The sequence below is a fragment of the Podarcis liolepis genome (assembly GCF_965112155.1).
Source record: "Podarcis liolepis genome assembly, chromosome: Z".
Classification (NCBI taxonomy): Eukaryota; Metazoa; Chordata; class Lepidosauria; order Squamata; family Lacertidae; genus Podarcis; species Podarcis liolepis.
The window spans coordinates 50,845,377-50,864,451 of record NC_139570.1 but is presented as its reverse complement, the minus strand read 5'-3'; the positions used below and the strand labels follow the sequence as shown (position 1 = coordinate 50,864,451).

The following is a 19,075-nucleotide window of genomic DNA, read 5'->3' as shown; positions in this document are numbered from 1 at the left end:
TCCTTCCCTCTCTCCACCTCCTCCCTCCCTAACTCCGCCTCCTCTCCTTCCCTCTCTCCACCTCCTCCCTCCCTAACTCCGCCTCCTCTCCTTCCCTCTCTCCACCTCTTCCCTCCCTAACTCCGCCTCCTCTCCTTCCCTCTCTCCACCTCCTCCCTCCCTAACTCCGCCTCCTCTCCTTCCCTCTCTCCACCTCCTCCCTCCCTGACTCCGCCTCCTCTCCTTCCCTCTCTCCACCTCTTCCCTCCCTGACTCCGCCTCCTCTCCTTCCCTCTCTCCACCTCCTCCCTCCCTAACTCCGCCTCCTCTCCTTCCCTCTCTCCACCTCCTCCCTCCCTAACTCCGCCTCCTCTCCTTCCCTCTCTCCACCTCCTCCCTCCCTGACTCCGCCTCCTCTCCTTCCCTCTCTCCACCTCTTCCCTCCCTGACTCCGCCTCCTCTCCTTCCCTCTCTCCACCTCCTCCCTCCCTAACTCCGCCTCCTCTCCTTCCCTCCCTCCACCTTCTCCCTCCCTAACTCCGCCTCCTCTCCTTCCCTCTCTCCACCTTCTCCCTCCCTAACTCCGCCTCCTCTCCTTCCCTCTCTCCACCTCCTCCCTCCCTGACTCCACCTCCCCTCCCTCCCTCTCTCCACCTCCTCCCTCCCTGACTCCGCCTCCTCTCCCTCCCTGACTCCACCTCCCCTCCCTCCCTCTCTCCACCTCCTCCCTCCCTGACTCCGCCTCCTCTCCCTCCCTGACTCCACCTCCTCTCCTTCCCTGATTCCACCTCTTCTCCCTCCCTGACTCCGCCTCCTACCCTTCCCTGACTCCACCTCCTCTCCCTCCTCTCCTTCCCTGACTCCGCCTCCTCCCCTTTCCTCTCTCCACCTCCTCCCTCCCTGACTCCGCCTCCTCTCTCCACCTCCTCCCTCCCTGACTCCGCCTCCTCTCCCTCCCTCTCTCCACCTCCTCCCTCCCTGACTCCACCTCCCCTCCCTCCCTCTCTCCACCTCCTCCCTCCCTGACTCCGCCTCCTCTCCCTCCCTGACTCCACCTCCTCTCCTTCCCTGACTCCACCTCCTCTCCCTCCCTGACTCCTCTACTTCCCTGACTCCGCCTCCTCCCTTCCTGGCCCCGCCTCTCATTCCCTGACTCCACCTCTTCTCCCTCCCTGACTCCGCCTCCGCCCTTCCTGGCCCCACCTCTCATTCCCTGACTCCACCTCCTCTCCCTCCCTGACTGTGCCTCCTCCCTTCCTGGACCCGCCTCTCATTCCCTGACTCCACCTCCTCTCCCTCCCTGACTCCGCCTCCTCTCCCTCCCTGACTCCGCCTCCTCTCCCTGACTCCACCTCCTCTCCCTCCCTGACTCCGCCTCCTCTCCTTCCCTGACTCCGCCTCCTCTCCTTCCCTGACTCCACCTCCTCTCCCTCCCTCTCTCCACCTCCTCCCTCCCTGACTCCACCTCCCCGTACCACCCAATCCGACATTTGGGGCAAAACCACTCTGAATTTGGGGGGGAAACGGGTTCAAATCCTCACCCGGATGGACTCCGCCTCCTCTCCCTCTCTCCACCTCCTCCCTCTCTGACTCCGCCTCCTCTCCCTCCCTGACTCCGCCTCCTCCTACCACCCAATCCGACATTTGGGGCAAAACCACTCAAAATTTGGGGGGAAACGGGGTCAAATCCTCACCCGGATGGACTCCGCCTCCTCTCCTTCTCTCCACCTCCTCCCTCCCTGACTCCGCCTCCTCTCCTTCCCTGACTCCGCCTCCTCCTACCACCCAATCCAACATTTGGGGCAAAACCACTCTAAATTTGGGGGGGAAACGGGGTCAAATCCTTACCCGGATGGTTTCGCTGGCAAAGTGCCCCTCGTTCATCATCTGGTTCCCAGTCTCGTCCAGTTTGACAATGGCGCCCGCGTTGGCCTGGACCTCGGCCTCAAAGGCTTGGTGCTTCTGCAACTTGCCCTGGAAAAAGGGGCGGAGATTGGGGCGGGTCAGACTAGATGACCTCCGGGGTCCCGTGAGACTCGAGGGATATGATTCGCGGTCGAGATTCCATGATTCGCGGTCGAAATTCCATAATTTGGGTCAAAATTCTACTATTTTTAGTCAAAATTCGATGATTTTTTGTCAAAATTCGATGATTTTTAGCCAAAATTCTGTGATTTTTAGTCAAAATTCGATGATTTTTAGTCAAAATTCTCTGATTCTTACTCAAAATTCTATGGATTTTGGTTGAGATTCTATCACTTTCAGTTGAGATTCCAGAATTCTGTCGAGATTCTATGATTTTTAGTCAAAATTCTATGGTTTTTGGTCAAAATTCTATCACTTTCAGTTGAGATTCCAGAATTCTGTCGAGATTCTATGATTTTTAGTCAAAATTCTACAATTTTTCACCAAAATTCTATGGTTTTTGGTTGAGATTCTATCATTTTCAGTTGAGATTCCAGAATTCTGTCGAGATTCTATTATTTTTAGTCAAAATTCTATGGTTTTTGGTCGAGATTCTATCATTTTCAGTTGAGATTCCAGAATTCTGTCGAGATTCTATGATTCTTAGTCAAAATTCTATGATTTTTAGACAAAATTCTATGGTTTTTGGACGAGATTCTATCATTTTCAGTTGAGATTCCAGAATTCTGTCGAGATTCTACGATTTTTAGTCAAAATTCGATGATTTTTAGTCAAAATTCTACGGTTTTTAGTCAGAATTCGATGATTTTTAGTCAAAATTCGATGATTTTTGGTCAAAATTCTATGATTTTTGTTCAAAATTCTATGATTTTTGTTCAAAATTCCATAATTCTCGGTTGAGATTCTATAAATCTCAGTTGAGATTCCATAATTCTCAGTCGAGATTCAATAATTCTCGGTCGAGATTCTATAAATCTCAGTCGAGATTCTATAATTAGTCAAAATTCTAAGATTCTCAGTTGGGATTCTTTAATTCTAGCTCGAAATTCTGTAATTCTTGGTCACAATTCTATGATTTTAGGTCAAAATTCCATAATTCTTGGTCAAGATTCCAGAATTCTCAGTCGAGATTCTATAAATCTCAGTTCAGATTCCATAATTCTCAGTTGAGATTCTGTAATTCTCAGTTGAGAATCTATAATTCTCATTTGAGATCCCATTATTCTTGGTCAAAATTCTATGATTTTCGGTCAAGATTCCAGAATTCTCAGTCGAGATTCTATAAATCTTGGTCGAAATTCTATGATTTTCGGTCAAGATTCCAGAATCCTCAGTCGAGATTAATTTTCGCTTGAGTTTGAGAATTATAGAATCTCAAGTGAGAACTATAGGATCTCAAGTGAGAAATAGGATCTCAACCGAGAATTAGGGAATCTCGACTGCAAATTATGGATTTTTGACCGAAAACCATAGAATTGGGACCAAGAATGATAGAATCTCGACCTAGAATGACGGGATCTCGACCGGGATTTATAGAACCTCAACTGAGAACTCTAGAATCTCAACTGAGAAAGAGATTCCTGCACTGTGGTGGGTCAGACTAATGACCCATGGATCCCTTCCAGCTCAAGGACTCTCTAATTCTCCGTCCAGATCCCATAATAGATCCCAGTTGAGATCCCATAATAGATCTGTCGAGATTCCCCCATTCTCGCTCCAGATCTCTGCCTTCTGGTGGGTCAGACTAGAGGACCCAGGGATCCCTTCCAGCTCAACCACCATGGATCTCTCCATCCAGATCCCACAATAGATCCCAGTCAAGATCCAATAATCAATATCCCATAATAGATCCCAGTCAAGATCCCATAATCAAGGTGCCATAATAGATCCCAGTCGAGATCCCATAATCAAGGTGCCATAATAGATCTCAGTCGAGATCCTCAAATTCTCGCTCGAGATTCCGGCATTCTTGTGGGTCAGACTAGATGACCCCTGGATCCCTTCCAGCTCAAGGACTCTCTAATTCTCTGTCCAGATCCCATAATCTGAGAATCAAGATCCCATCATAGATCCCAATCGAGATCCCACAATAGATCCCTCCAAGATCCCATAATCAAGGTGCCATAATAGATCCCAGTCGAGATCCTTGAATTCTCGCTTCAGATTCCTGCCTTCTGGTGGGTCAGACTAGATGACCCCTGGATCCCTTCCAGCTCAAAGACTCTCTAATTCTCTGTCCAGATCCCATAATCTGAGAATCAAGATCCTATAATAGATCCCAATCAAGATCCCATAAGCAAGATCCCAAAATAGATCCCAGTCAAGATTCTTTCATTCTCGTTCCTGATTCCGGCACTCTGGCGGGTCAGACCAAATGACCCCTGGATCCCTTCCAGCTCAAGGACTTTCTAATTCTCTGTCCAGATCCCATAATCTGAGAATCAAGATCCCAGTCGAGATCCCATAGCAAGATCCCATAAGAGATCCCAGTCAAGATCCCATAAGCAAGATCCCATCATAGATCCCACTCAAGATCCCATAAGCAAGATCCCATCATAGATCCCAGTCGAGATCCCATAATCAAGATCCCATAAGAGATCCCAGTCAAGATCCCATAAGCAAGATCCCAGTCAAGACTCTTTCATTCTCGCTCCAGATTCCGGCACTCTGGTGGGTCAGGCCAGGTTCCCCACGGATCCCTTCCGGCTCCACCGCCCCGGATCCCTCGCTGACCTGCAGGTTGGTGGGATCCTTGTAGCTCTCGTCCGAGGCCACCTGCAGCTTCTCCTGGATCCACTTCTCCAGCTCGTCGGCGTCGCGCTGGAAGAACTGGAAGCGGTAGGAATCCTCCAGCTTCTGGCGCCGGAGGGTGGAGAGCTCCTTGAAGCGGTGGTAGCGATCCAGGACCTGCTGGCGCCGCTCCTGGATGTCCTCCGCCGTCTCCAGAACCTTCACCCCGGAGAGATCCATGATCTGGAAGGCCAAAGAGGGTCTGGGGTCAAAAGATGGAGGTCCTGCCGTTGATTCGCCCTCATTTCCCCTCTCTTTTCCTCGCTTTTCCCCTCACTTCCTTTCATTTGCCCTCTTTTCCTCTTATTTGCTCTCTCACTTCCTTTCATTTGCCCTCTTTTCCTCTATTTTCCTCTCATTTCCCCTCTTTTCCTCTCACTTCCTCCTATTTTCCCTCACTTCCTTTCATTTGCCCTCTTTTTTCCTCTTATTTGCTCTCTCACTTCCTTTCATTTGCCCTCTTTTTCTCTCATTTCCCCTCTTTTCCTCTCATTTCCCCTCTTTTCCTCTCATTTCCCCTCTTTTCCTCTCACTTCCTCCTATTTCCCCTCACTTCCTTCCATTCGCCCTCTTTTTTCCTCTTATTTGCTCTCTCACTTCCTTTCATTTGCCCTCTTTTCCTCTCATTTCCCCTCATTTCCTCTCGCTTCCTCCCATTTCCCCTCACTTCCTTTCATTTGCCCTCTCATTTCCTCTTATTTGCTCTCACTTCCTTTCATTTGCCCTCTTTTCCTCTCATTTCCCCTCTCTTTTCCTCTCACTTCCTCCCATTTCCCCTCACTCCCTTTCATTTGCCCTCTTTTTTCCTCTTATTTGCTCTCTCACTTCCTTTCATTTGCTCTCATTTCCTCTCACGTCCTCCCATTTCCCCTCCTTTCATTTGCCCTCTTTCCCCCTTATTTGTCCTCTCTTTTCCTCTCATTTCCCTCTCTTTCCCTCTCATTTCCCCTCACTTCCTTTCATTTGCCCTCATTTCCTTTCATTTCCCCTCTCCCTCTCATTTCCCCTCACTTCCTTTCATTTGCCCTCTCATTTCCCCTCACTTCCTTTCTTTTGCCCTCTTTCCCCCACTTCGTTTCCCCTCACTTCCTCTCATTCGCCCTCTCTTTTCCTCTCTTTTCCTTTCATTTGCACTCTTTTCCTCTCATTTCCTCATTTCCCCTCACTTCCTTTCATTTCCCCTCACTTCCTCTCATTTCCCCTCACTTCCTTTCATTTGCCCTCTCATTTCCCCTCACTTCCTTTCATTTGCCCTCTCTTTCCCCCTCACTTCCTTTCATTTGCCCTCTCTTTCCCCCTCACTTCGTTTCCCCTCACTTCCTCTCATTTGCCCACTCTTTTCCTCTCATTTCCTCATTTCCTTTCATTTGCCCTCTCTTTCCCCCTCACTTCGTTTCCCCTCACTTCCTCTCATTTGCCCACTCTTTTCCTTTCATTCGCCCTCCTTTCCTCTCATTTCCTCTCACTTCCTCTCATTTGCCCTCTTTTCCTCTCATTTCCTCTTCCTTTCATTTGCCCTGTCTTTTCCTCTCATTTCCTTTTATTTGCCCTCTCCTTTGCTCTCTCACTTCCTTTCATTTCCACTCTCTTCCTCTTACTCTCATTTCCTCTCCTTTCCTCTCACTTCCACCCATTTTCCCTCACTTCCTTTCATTTACCCTCCCACTTCCTTTCATTTGTCCTCTCTTTTCCTCTTATTCGCTCTCTCACTTCCTTTCATTTACCCTACTTTCCTCTCATTTCCTCTCGCTTCCCATCATTTCCTTCCATTTGCCCTCTCACTTCCTTTCATTTTCCCTCATTTCCTCTTATTGGTCCTCTCCCTTTCTTTTCCTCTTTTCCTCTCACTTCCCCTCTTTTCCCCTCGTTTCCTCTCATTTCCTTTCCTTTGCCCTCTCACTTCCTCCCATTTCCCCTCACTTCCTCTCCAGAACCTTCACCCCAGAGAGGTCCATGGTCTGGAAGTGAAAGTGGGTCTGGGGTCAAAAGATGGAGGTCCTGCCGTTGATTTGCCCTCTTTTCCTCTCATTTCCCCTCTCACTTCCTCCCGTTTCTCCTCACTTCCTTTCATTTGCCCTCTTTTCCTCTCATTTCCTCTCTTTTCCTCTCGCTTCCTCCCATTTCCCCTCACTTCCTTTCATTTGCCCTCTTTTTCCCTCTTATTTGCTCTCTCACTTCCTTTCATTTGCTCTCTTTTCCTCTCACGTCCTCCCGCTTCCCCTCGTTTCATTTGCCCTCTTTTCCCCTTATTTGTCCTCTCTTTTCCTCTCATTTCCCCTCTCTTTCCCTCTCATTTCCCCTCACTTCCTTTCATTTGCCCTCTCATTTCCTCTTATTTGCCCTCACTTCCTTTCATTTGCCCTCACTTCCCCCTCACTTCGTTTCCCCTCACTTCCTCTCATTTGCCCACTCTTTTCCTCTCATTTGCCCTCTTTTCCTCTCATTTCCTCTCACTTCCTCTCATTTGCCCTCGTTTCCTCTCATTTCCTCTTCCTTTCATTTGCCCTGTCTTTTCCTCTCATTTCCTTTTATTTGCCCTCTCCTTTGCTCTCTCACTTCCTTTCATTTCCACTCTCTTCCTCTTACTCTCACTTCCTCTCGTTTCTTCTCTTTTCCTCTTATTTGCCCTCTCACTTCCTTTCATTTGCCCTCTCATTTCCCCTCACTTCCTTTCATTTACCCTCTCTTTCCCCCTCACTTCGTTTCCCCTCACTTCCTCTCATCTCAGAGAATGAGAGGAAATGAGGGGGAGAGGAAAAGCGAGGGCAAAGGAAAGGAAGTGAGAGGGCAAATAAGAGGAAAAGAGAGGACAAATGAAAGGAAGTGAGAGGGCAAAGGAAAGGAAATGAGAGGAAATGAGGGGGAGAGGAAAAGCGAGGGCAAAGGAAAGGAAGTGAGAGGGCAAATAAGAGGAAAAGAGAGGACAAATGAAAGGAAATGAGAGGACAAAAGAAAGGAAACGAGGGAAAGTGAGAGGAAGCGAGCAAAGGAAAGGAAGTGAGAGGGCAAATAAGAGGAAAAGAGAGGGCAAATGAAAGGAAATGAGAGGACAAAAGAAAGGAAACGAGGGAAAGTGAGAGGAAGCGAGCAAAGGAAAGGAAGTGAGAGGGCAAATAAGAGGAAAAGAGAGGGCAAATGAAAGGAAATGAGAGGACAAAAGAAAGGAAACGAGGGAAAGTGAGAGGAAGCGAGCAAAGGAAAGGAAGTGAGAGGGCAAATAAGAGGAAAAGAGGGGAAGCGAGAGAAAAGAGAGGGCAAAGCAAAGGAAATGAGAGGAAATGAGGGGGAGAGGAAAAGCGAGGGCAAAGGAAAGGAAGTGAGAGGGCAAATAAGAAGAAACGAGGAAAACTGAAAGGAAGTGAGAGCAAATAAGAGGAAACGAGAGGGCAAATGCGAGGAAGTGAGAGGGCAAATGAAAGGGGGAAAGGGGAAACAAGATGAAGTGAAAGGAAAAGAGGGCAAATGAAAGGAATAGGAAATACCGTATTTTTCGCTCTATGGGTCGCACCCGACCATAGGGCAGAGCAGCCCCACATGTCCCCATTCAGCAGCCCAGGAGTGTGGGGCAGAGCAGCCCCACATATCCCCATTCAGCAGCCCAGGAGTGTAGGGCAGAGCAGCCCCACATATCCCCATTCAGCAGCCCAGGTGTGTGGGGCAGAGCAGCCCCACATATCCCCATTCAGCAGCCCAGGAGTGTGGGGCAGAGCAGCCCCCCATATCCCCATTCAGCAGCCCAGGAGTGTGGGGCACAGCAGCCCCACATATCCCCATTCAGCAGCCCAGGAGTGTAGGGCAGAGCAGCCCCCCATATCCCCATTCAGCAGCCCAGGAGTGTGGGGCAGCCCAGGTGTGTGGGGCAGAGCAGCCCCACATATCCCCATTCAGCAGCCCAGGAGTGTGGGGCAGCCCAGGAGTGTAGGGAAGAGCAGCCCCCCATATCCCCATTCAGCAGCCCAGGAGTGTGGGGCAGCCCAGGTGTGTGGGGCAGAGCAGCCCCACATATCCCCATTCAGCAGCCCAGGAGTGTAGGGCAGAGCAGCCCCCCATATCCCCATTCAGCAGCCCAGGAGTGTGGGGCAGCCCAGGTGTGTGGGGCAGAGCAGCCCCACATATCCCCATTCAGCAGCCCAGGAGTGTGGGGCAGCCCAGGAGTGTAGGGCAGAGCAGCCCCACATATCCCCATTCAGCAGCCCAGGAGTGTGGGGCAGCCCAGGAGTGTAGGGCAGAGCAGCCCCACATATCCCCATTCAGCAGCCCAGAAGTGTGGGGCAGCCCAGGTGTGTGGGGCAGAGCAGCCCCCCATATCCCCATTCAGCAGCCCAGAAGTGTGGGGCAGCCCAGGTGTGTGGGGCAGAGCAGCCCCACATATCCCCATTCAGCAGCCCAGAAGTGTGGGGCAGCCCAGGTGTGTGGGGCAGAGCAGCCCCCCATATCCCCATTCAGCAGCCCAGGAGTGTGGGGCAGCCCAGGAGTGTAGGGCAGAGCAGCCCCACATATCCCCATTCAGCAGCCCAGAAGTGTGGGGCAGCCCAGGTGTGTGGGGCAGAGCAGCCCCCCATATCCCCATTCAGCAGCCCAGGAGTGTAGGGCAGCCCAGGAGTGTAGGGCAGAGCAGCCCCCCATATCCCCATTCAGCAGCCCAGGAGTGTGGGGCAGCCCAGGAGTGTAGGGCAGAGCAGCCCCACATATCCCCATTCAGCAGCCCAGGTGTGTGGGGCAGAGCAGCCCCACATATCCCCATTCAGCAGCCCAGGAGTGTGGGGCACAGCAGCCCCACATATCCCCATTCAGCAGCCCAGGAGTGTAGGGCAGCGCAGGAGTGTAGGGCAGAGCAGCCCCACATATCCCCATTCAGCAGCCCAGGAGTGTGGGGCAGCCCAGGAGTGTAGGGCAGAGCAGCCCCACATATCCCCATTCAGCAGCCCAGGAGTGTGGGGCAGCCCAGGAGTGTAGGGCAGAGCAGCCCCACATATCCCCATTCAGCAACCCAGAAGTGTGGGGCAGCCCAGGTGTGTGGGGCAGAGCAGCCCCACATATCCCCATGCAGCAGCCCAGGAGTGTGGGGCAGAGCAGCGCCCCATATTCCCATTCAGCAACCCAGAAGTGTGGGGCAGAGCAGCGCCCCATATCCCCATTCAGCAGCCCAGGAGTGTGGGGCACAGCAGCCCCACATATCCCCATTCAGAAGCCCAGGAGTGTGGGGCAGAGCAGCCCCACATGTCCCCATTCAGCAGCCCAGGAGTGTGGGGCAGAGCAGAAGTGTGGGGCAGGCTGCTGGCAGGATAAAACGCAAGCTGAGAAATGTATATATTTTAAAGTAGAATAAACTATATATTTTAAACCTACCAACCTACCTACCTTCCTTCCTTCCTTTCCTCCTTCCTTCCTCCCTCCCTTCCTTTCTTCCATCCCTCCTTCCCTCCATTCATACTTCCTTCCCTCCCTCCTTCCTTCCATGCCTCCCTCCTTCCTTTAATCCTTCCTTCCCTCCCTCCTTCCTTTAATCCTTCCTTCCTTCCTTCCTTCCTTCTATCCATCCTTCCTCCCTTCCTTCATTTCCTCGTTCCTGCCTTTCTTCCATCCCTCCTTCCTTCCTTCCATCCCTCCTTCCATCCTTCCTTCCCTCCCTCCCTCCCTCCATCCATCCTTCCTTCCTTCCATCCATTCATTCATCCATCCTTCCCTCCTTCCTTTAATCCTTCCTTCCTTCCTTCCTTCCTTCCTTCCTTCCCTCCCTCCCTCCCTATTTCCTTCCCTCCCTCCCTCCATCCTTCCTTCCCTCCTTCCATCCTTCCTTCCTTCCCTCCCTCCTTCCTTCCCTCCTTCCTTCCATCCATCCATCCATCCTTCCTCCCTCCCTTCCTTCCATCCCTCCTTCCCTCCATCCATACTTCCTTCCCTCCCTCCTTCCTTCCTTCCTTCCATCCATCCATTCATCCATCCTTCCCTCCTTCCTTTAATCCTTCCTTCCTTCCTCCCTTTCTTCCCTCCCTCCCTCCCTCCTTCCTTCCCTCCTTCATCATCCTCATTGCAAGCTGAGAACTATATATTTTAAACCTGGATAAAATGCAATTTGAAAATTCTATATATATTTAAAAACCAGAATCAAATGCAATTTGAAAATTCTATATATATTTAAAAACCAGAATCAAATGCAATTGGAAAATTCTATATATATTTAAAAACCAGAATCAAATCCAATTGGAAAATTCTATATATATTTAAAAATCAGAATCAAATCCAATTGGAAAACCAGAATTAAGCTGCAAGGGGGAAATTCTATATATATTTTAAACCAGGATAAAACAGAAGCTGAAAATTATATATATTTTAAACCAGGATTAAACAGAAGCTGAAAATTATATATATTTTAAATCAGGATTAAACAGAAGCTGAAAATTATATATATTTTAAACCAGGATAAAACAGAAGCTGAAAATTATATATATTTTAAACCAGGATAAAAAGCTGAAAATTATATATATTTTAAACCAGGATAAAACAGAAGCTGAAAATTATACATATTTTAAACCAGGATAAAACAGAAGCTAAAAATTATTTATATTTTAAACCAGGATAAAACAGAAGCTGAAAATTATATATATTTTAACCAGAATAAAAGCTGAAAATAATAGATATATTTTTTAAAAACCCAGAATCACATCCAATTGGAAAAGGAGATTATCTTCGAAACCACCAATGGAAAACCAGGATTTTCCCAAAGGCAAAATGAGATCCGAGTTGGGAATCAGGGATTTTTTTTAAGCGGAAAGGGTTAACAGATCCCTGCTGCAAAAGGAGATTTCTGCCAGCGAAGCTGATTTGGAAAAAAGGGCTGTTTATTTTGCGTTTTCTGGCTGCAGGAAAATAAAAAAAAGGTTGGGGAAAGGTGGATCCCCTGGAGAGATCCTTTGGGAAAGAGTAGATTCCGTGCAAAGAAAATGCTTTGGGAAAGGAAAGATTCCCTGCAGAGATCCATTGGGAAAGGTGGATCCCTTGCAGAAATCCGTTGGAAAAGGGAGGGTCCCTTGCAAAGCTTTGGGAAAGAGTAGATTCCGTGCAAAGAAAATGCTTTGGGCAAGGAAAGATTCCCTGCAGAGATCCATTGGGAAAGGGCGGGTCTCTTGCAGGAATCCTGTGGGAAAGGGCAGATCCCTCGCAAAGCTTTCATAAAAGGGCTGGTCCCTTGCAAAGCTTTGGGAAGGGACAGATTCCGTGCCATGGGCAGATTCCCTGCCAAAAAGGCTTTGGGAAAGGGCCCGATCCCCTGCCATGAGCAGATTCCCTGCAAAAACCCTTTGGGAAAGGGCGGATTCCCTGCAAACAAGCTATAGGAATGGGTTGATTCCCTGCCAAAATCCTTTGGGGAAAAGATGATTCCCTAGAAGGAGTAGATTCCTTGCCAAAATTTTTTTTGGAAAGGGGCAGATCCCCTGCGAGGGGAAGATTCCTTGCACAGGGCAGATTCCCTGCAAATAGGCTTTGGGGGAAAAAGCCGGTTCCCTAGAAGGGGTAGATCCCTTGCCAAAAAAACTTTGGGGGAAAGCAGATTCCATGCAGAAATCCTTTGGAAAGGGGCAGATCCCCTGCAAAAATACTTTGGCAAGGGCCTGATTCCCTGCCCTGAGGAGATCCCTTGCAAGAATCCTCTGGGAAGGGGCAGATCCCCTGCCATAAAAAGCTTTGGGAAGGGGCAGATCCCCTGCAGTGAGCAAATTCTCTGCAGAAATCCTTTGGGGAAAAGCCGATTCCCTAGAAGGGGTAGATCCCTTGCCAAAAAAGCTTGGGGGCAGGGCCCGATCCCCTGCCAGGAGCAGATTCCTTGCCAAAAAGAAAGCTTTGGGGGAAAGCAGATCCCTTGCAAAGCTTTGGGAAGGGGCGGATTCTGTGCAATGGGAAGATTCCCTGCAAGGGGCGGATTCCCTGCAAAAATGCTTTGGGAAGTGGCAGATTCCTTGCAAGAGGGAGATTCCCTGCAGAAATCCAGTGGGAAGGGGCTGATTCCCTGCCCCGAGCAGATTCCCTGCAAAAAAGCTTGGGGGAAAAGCAGATTCCCTAGAAGGGGTAGATTCCATGCCAAAAAAGCTTTGGGAAAGGGCCCGATCCCCTGCCAGGAGCAGATTCCTTGCAAAAAGAAAGCTTTGGGGTCAGCAGATCCCTTGCAAAGGGGCGGATTCTGTGCAATGGGAAGATTCCCTGCAAAAGGCAGATTCCCTAAAGGATTTTGGCAGGGAATCTGCCCATTGCAGGGGATCGGGCCCTTCCCAAAAGCTTTCTTGCCATAGCAGGGCAGATTCCTTGCAAGGGGCAGATTCCCTGACATGAGCAGATTCCCTGCCTTGAGCAGATTCCCTCCAGATTCCTTGCAAGGGGCAGATTCCCTGCCTTGAGCAGATTCCCTCCAGATTCCTTGCAAACAATGTGTTGGATCCCTGCAGAAATCCTTTGGGGAGGGGTAGATTCCCTGTCAAAAATGCTTTGGGAAAGGGCGGATTCCCTAGAAGGGGTAGATTCCTTGCAAAAAAAGCTTTGGGGATCAGCAGATCCCTTGCAAAGCTTTGGGAAGGGACAGATTCCCTGCAAGGGGCAGATTCCCTGCCATGAGCAGATTCCCTCCAGATTCCCTGCAAACAATGTGTTGGATCCCTGCAGAAATCCTTTGGGGAGGGGTAGATTCCCTGTCAAAAATGCTTTGGGAAAGGGCAGATTCCCTAGAAGGGGTAGATTCCCTGCAAACAAGCTATAGGAATGGGTTGATTCCCTGCCAAAATCTTTTGGGGAAAAGCGGGTTCCCTAGAAGGGGTAGATTCCTTGCCAAAAAAACTTTGGAAAGGGGCAGATGCCCTGCGAGGGGAAGATTCCTTGCACAGGGCCGATTCCCTGCAAAAAGGCTTTGGGAAAAAGCCGGTTCCTTAGAAGGGGTAGATCCCTTGCCAAAAAAGCTTTGGGGATCAGCAGATCCCTTGCAAAGCTTTGGGAAGGGACAAATTCCCTAGAAGGGGTAGATTCCCTGCAAAAAAAGCTTTGGGGATCAGCAGATCCCTTGCAAAGCTTTGGGAAGGGACAGATTCCCTGCAAGGGGCAGATCCCTTGCCAAAAAAGGCTTTGGGGAAAAGCAGGTCCTTTGCAAAGCTTTGGGAAGGGACAGATTCTGTGCAATGGGAAGATTCCCTGCCAGGAGCAGATCCCCTGCAAAAAGTCTTTGGGAAAGGGCGGATCCCCTGCCAGGAGCAGATCCCCTGCAAAAAAGGCTTTGGGAAAGGGCGCATCCCCTGCCAGGAGCAGATCCCTGCAAAAAAGGCTTTGGGAAAGGGCGGATTCCCTGCAATAAACACTTTCCCCTTTTCTCGCGAGGAATCCTATTCAGAATAAGGGAATTTCCCTTGAAAAAAAGGGCAAACGTTGCCAATAAAGCTTTCGGGGCGGGCTTGATCCCCTGCAATCAAGCAGATCCCCTGCCGGAATCCTTTGAGAAGGGGGCCGATCCCCTGCCGAAAAGCTTCCGGAGAAAGAAGATTCCTTGCAAAAAAATGCTTCGGGAAACGCCCGACCCCCCCCGCCGCCGCCACGAGCAGATCCCCTGCCTAGATCCTTCGGGAAAGGGCCCGAGTCTTTGCAATGGGCAGATTCCTTGGGGAAAAAACGCTCTGGGAAACGCCCGATTCCTCCCACGGGCCGATTCCCTGCGAAAATCCATTGGGAAGGGGCGGATTCCCCGCGAAAATGCTTTGGGAAACGCCCTACCCCGCGCAGATCCCCTGCCTCGATCCTTCGGGAAAGGGCCCGATCCCCTGCCCTGGCCTCGCCCAGCCGGAAGACAAAGGGAAGCCATTGTTGGGGGATGGGGAAAGATGAAGAGGAGGAGGAAGATTGGCTCACCTTTTCTGGGCTTCCCGCTGGGGACCTGGTAGGGATCTGGTGGGGATCCGGTCGGCTAGGGGAGAAGAAAAGGCAAGGAGGGGAAGAACAGGGGTGTAAATTCGTCGCAAGGGGGGAGAGCTTCTGCGCAGCGGCGTCTGCGGCTGGGAGATAAGCAGCTGCTGCAGAGGCGATCCCGGGCGAAGGGCGGATCCCGGCTGAGCTGACGTGGCGGCGCGGGATTGGCCGGCGGCGGGAGCCACCCGCCCCCCGCCCCCTCGGCCGGGTTGAGCTATTGCAGAGCTGTCATTGATTGCGCTGGGGAATATTCCTATTTTGCTGGGAAAAGGCAGCCGGGGGGGGGGGCGACTAGAGATTTCTGCATTGCAGGGGGAGGAATGATAACGTTACTGCATTCGTAGTATTATTCTTATTATTCTTATTCTTATTATTCTAATTTTCTGCACTGCAGGGGGAGGAATGATAACACTACTGCATTCATATTATTACTATTACTATTATTATTATTTTTCTTATTTTCTGCATTGCAGGGGGAGAAATCGTAACATTAGTGCATTCATAGTACTGTATTATTATTTTTTTCTTATTCTTATTTTCTGCATTGCAGGGGTAGAAATCGGAACATTACTGCATTCATATTATTATTATTATTATTATCATTATTATTTTCTGCATGGCAGGGGTAGAAATCATAACATTACTGCATTCATATTATTATTATTATTTTTCTTATTCTTATTTTCTGCATTGCAGGGGTAGAAATCGGAACATTACTGCATTCATATTATTATTAATAATACTAATTATTATTAGTATTTTCTGCATTGCAGAGCTAGAAATCGTAACATAGCTGCATTCTTATTATTATTATTATTATTATTATTTTCTGCATTGCAGGGGTAGAAATCGGAACATTACTGCATTCATATTATTATTAATAATACTAATTATTATTAGTATTTTCTGCATTGCAGAGCTAGAAATCGTAACATAGCTGCATTCTTATTATTATTATTATTATTATTATTATTATTATTATTTTCTGCATGGCAGGGGTAGAAATCGTAACATAACTGCATTCATATTATTATTATTATTTTTCTTATTCTTATTTTCTGCATTATTTGGCTGGGAAAAGGCATATTATTATTATCATTCATATTATTATTATTATTAGAGATTTCTGCATGGCAGGCGTCTAAATCATACTACTACTACTACTACTAATAATAATAATAGAGATTTCTGCATGGCAGGCATCTAAATCATACTAATAATAATAATAATAATAGAGATTTCTGCATGGCAGGCGTCTAAATCATACCAATAATAATAGTAATAATAATAGAGATTTCTGCATGGCAGGCGTCTAAATCATACCAATAATAATAATAATAATAATAATAATAATAATAATAATAATAGAGATTTCTGCATGGCAGGCGTCTAAATCATACCAATAATAATAACCATAATAATAATAGAGATTTCTGCATGGCAGGCGTCTAAATCATACCAATAATAATAATAATAATAATAATAATAATAATAATAATAATAATAGAGATTTCTGCATAGCAGGCGTCTAAATCATAACATCATCATCATTATTGTTGTTGTTGTTGTTGTTATGCTGGGACCGCCCAGAATAGCTGGGAAAAGGCAGACCGAGGAAGATGATGATCATTAGAGATTTCTGCACTGCAGGGGGAGAAATGATAACATCACCGCATTCCTATTATTACAAACTCAAACTCACAAGGATATGTATAACACAATAATTCGTTACAGAATTTGGGGTAAGAGTTTATGAGTAGAGGTAAGTTGGTAAGTTTGAGACTCTCCAGAGTCTCCTCCAGCACCAGAATTCAAAAGCATCCATTCTTTGGCGATCAGCCTTCTTTATGGTCCAGCTCTCACTTCCATACATCACTACTGGGAAAACTATAGCTTGAACTATACCGACCTTTGTCGGCAATGTGATGTCTCTGCTTTGTAAGATGCTGTCTAGGTTTGTCATTGCTTTTCTCCCAAGAAGCAGGCGCCTTTTAATTTCATGACTGCAGTCACCATCTGCAGTGATCATGAAGCCCAAGAAAGTCAAATCTCTCACTACCTCCATTTCTTCCCCTTCTATTTGCCATGTCACCCCCCCCCCCCAAACTACATCACTCATACATCACGTTTACATCATGAAAGGGGAGGTCTGGTGGCAGGAATCTGAGCATCCTGGACCCTGCCCCATGGTTCCCCTTGCCCTCCACCAAACACCCATCAAGTGTCACAAAAGTGATATTTAGGGAAATTTTTAATATTTAATGCTGTATTGTTTTTAACACTTGATTGGGAGCCGCCCAGAGTGGCTGGGGAAACTCAGCCAGATGGGCGGGGTATAAATAATAAATTATTATTATTATTATTACCAGGCAGAGGGCCTTCTCGGTAGTGGCGCCCGCCCTGTGGAACGCCCTCCCACCAGATGTCAAAGAGAACAACAATTACCAGGCTTTTAGAAGACATCTGAAGGCAGCCCTGTTTCGGGAAGCTTTTAATGTTTGATGTATTATAGTATTTTAATATTCTCTTGGAAGCCGCCCAGAGTGGCTGGGGAAGCCCAGCCAGATGGGCAGGGTATAAATAATAAATTATTATTATTATTATTATTATTATTATTATTATTATTATTATTATTATTATTATTATTTTCACCCTTTTGTCTTCCTCTGGGTTTGTTCTTTCTGGAACGGCTCCCTGTCCGGCACTCAGGTATCAGGATGTCGGGAATGATCACTCGGGCAGAGGGGCTGCTGAGTAGCTGAGCTCACATGTCTAGATGAATTCTGGAAGTTTCCCCAGTGAGCCAGTACAGAGATACATCGGTCAGCAAATTCTTACATTTGGTCTCGTGCCGCAGAGGCCCTTTGAATAGATAGGAAGAAACTGTGGTGAAGTGTTTTGTGGGGACAAATCACAAAAGTCACAAAAGGTGATTGTGCTGGTTTTGGCAGTGGGCTGCATGTGCAGGATATCTGCTGGAGGGGCAACCCCCCCCCCAACCTATACATAAATTCCTGCAGCAGCTGGAAAACAAAAGCTTAGCCAGCATAAAAGAAAACTCGTCCAGGCAACTGTTTCTAGCTTAGGTTGGCCTCCCTCAAAACACAGGGCTGCGTCAGGTACGCATTGTGGGACAGCGAAAATCTGAAACAGAAAGGTTGCGTGCACTCGTTTTCCTTTTTTAAAAAACAAATATTTATTGGATTTTCACAAATTATAAAAACACACAAAATACACAGTACAAACATACACATACAAGAACAAACAAACATGCATAATTTCGAATCCTTTTTTTCTTAAACCTTACTTCACCGACTTCCCCATACCTCCCCTTTCTGCATCCCAATTCTCAAATTATTTCAGCAAATCCTCCCCCTTAATTTTATCTAATTTTTCCTTATTCTTTTCTTTTACTTAATCTTTTGCATCTGTGATCCCCTATTTTCTATAACCGCAACATGTTAACACTCATTCATTTTACAATATTTCTTAAGATAAATTTTAAATTTCCTCCAGTCTTCTTCCGCCGTCTCTCTCCCCTGGTCTCGGATTCTGCCAGTCATTTCAGCCAGTCCCATATAGTCTATCACTTTTGTCTGCCATTCTTCCAGAGTGGGTAGATCCTGCGTCTTCCAATACTTTGCGATGAGTATTCTTGCTGCTGTGGTGGCGTACATTAAAAAAAAAATCTATCTTTCTTTGACACCAATTGGCCGACAATGCCCAAGAGAAAAGCTTCTGGTTTCTGGGGGAAAGTACATTTAAGTACCTTTTTCATTTCATGATATATCATTTCCCAGAAGACCTTAATCTTTGATGCCTGCACTCGTTTTCCTAACTGGGGGGCATAGCTGTCAACTTACAGATTTGAAAATAAGGGACCAGCAGCCTTGAAAATAAGGGATTTTACTCAACCAGTTAAAAGGGACCAGATAATTTGGGAGAGCAGCGCCAGTTTTTAGCCCTTCGTTTCCAGAGGTTGCTGCTCAAGACACCAGCCGATGAAACACTGCAATTAAATACCGTATTTTTTGCACCATAACACTCACTTTTTTCCTCCTAGAAAGTAAGGGGAAATGTCTGTGCGTGTTATGGAGGGAATGCCTACGGGTGGCATGCCTACGGATTTTCCTCCTCTAAAAACTACGTGCGTGTTATGGTCGGGTGCGTGTTATAGAGCGAAAAATACGGTAACTACAAGCAGCAATCACTTTTCGCGCAAAACAAAGTCCAAGCTACGAAGATGCTGCTGCAGTTCTGTATCTTTTCTCTCGTGCTCCATCTGCAGCGCTCAGTTCCATCAGGCGGGGCGGGAGGAAGGGGGGGGGGAAATAGCGCCTGAAGTAAACCCGCAGATCAGAGCATCTATGCTAGTCTACCACTACAAATATATGGGAGAAGCTTGCGGTCCTTCCCTTGTAGCCTTTGGAACACCTGCCCG

General features: G+C 47.8%; 1 protein-coding gene across 1 annotated transcript in view; it reads right to left on the bottom strand.

Annotated features, from left to right (window-relative positions):
- LOC310697917 (spectrin alpha chain, non-erythrocytic 1-like) overlaps positions 1-14,779 on the bottom strand; it is a gene marked incomplete at its 3' end in the record, with an annotated part of 74,146 nt that extends 59,367 nt beyond the window's left edge. Inside the window, exons 1-3 of the mRNA XM_083484519.1 lie at positions 14,578-14,779; positions 4,639-4,878; positions 1,828-1,953 (exon numbers count right to left, since the gene is read on the bottom strand). Of these exons, the coding sequence (XP_083340645.1) occupies positions 1,828-1,953; positions 4,639-4,875 (363 nt within the window). The 5' untranslated portion in view covers positions 4,876-4,878; positions 14,578-14,779. The remainder of the gene's footprint in view (positions 1-1,827; positions 1,954-4,638; positions 4,879-14,577) is intronic.
- Between the last annotated feature and the right edge of the window lie 4,296 nt (positions 14,780-19,075).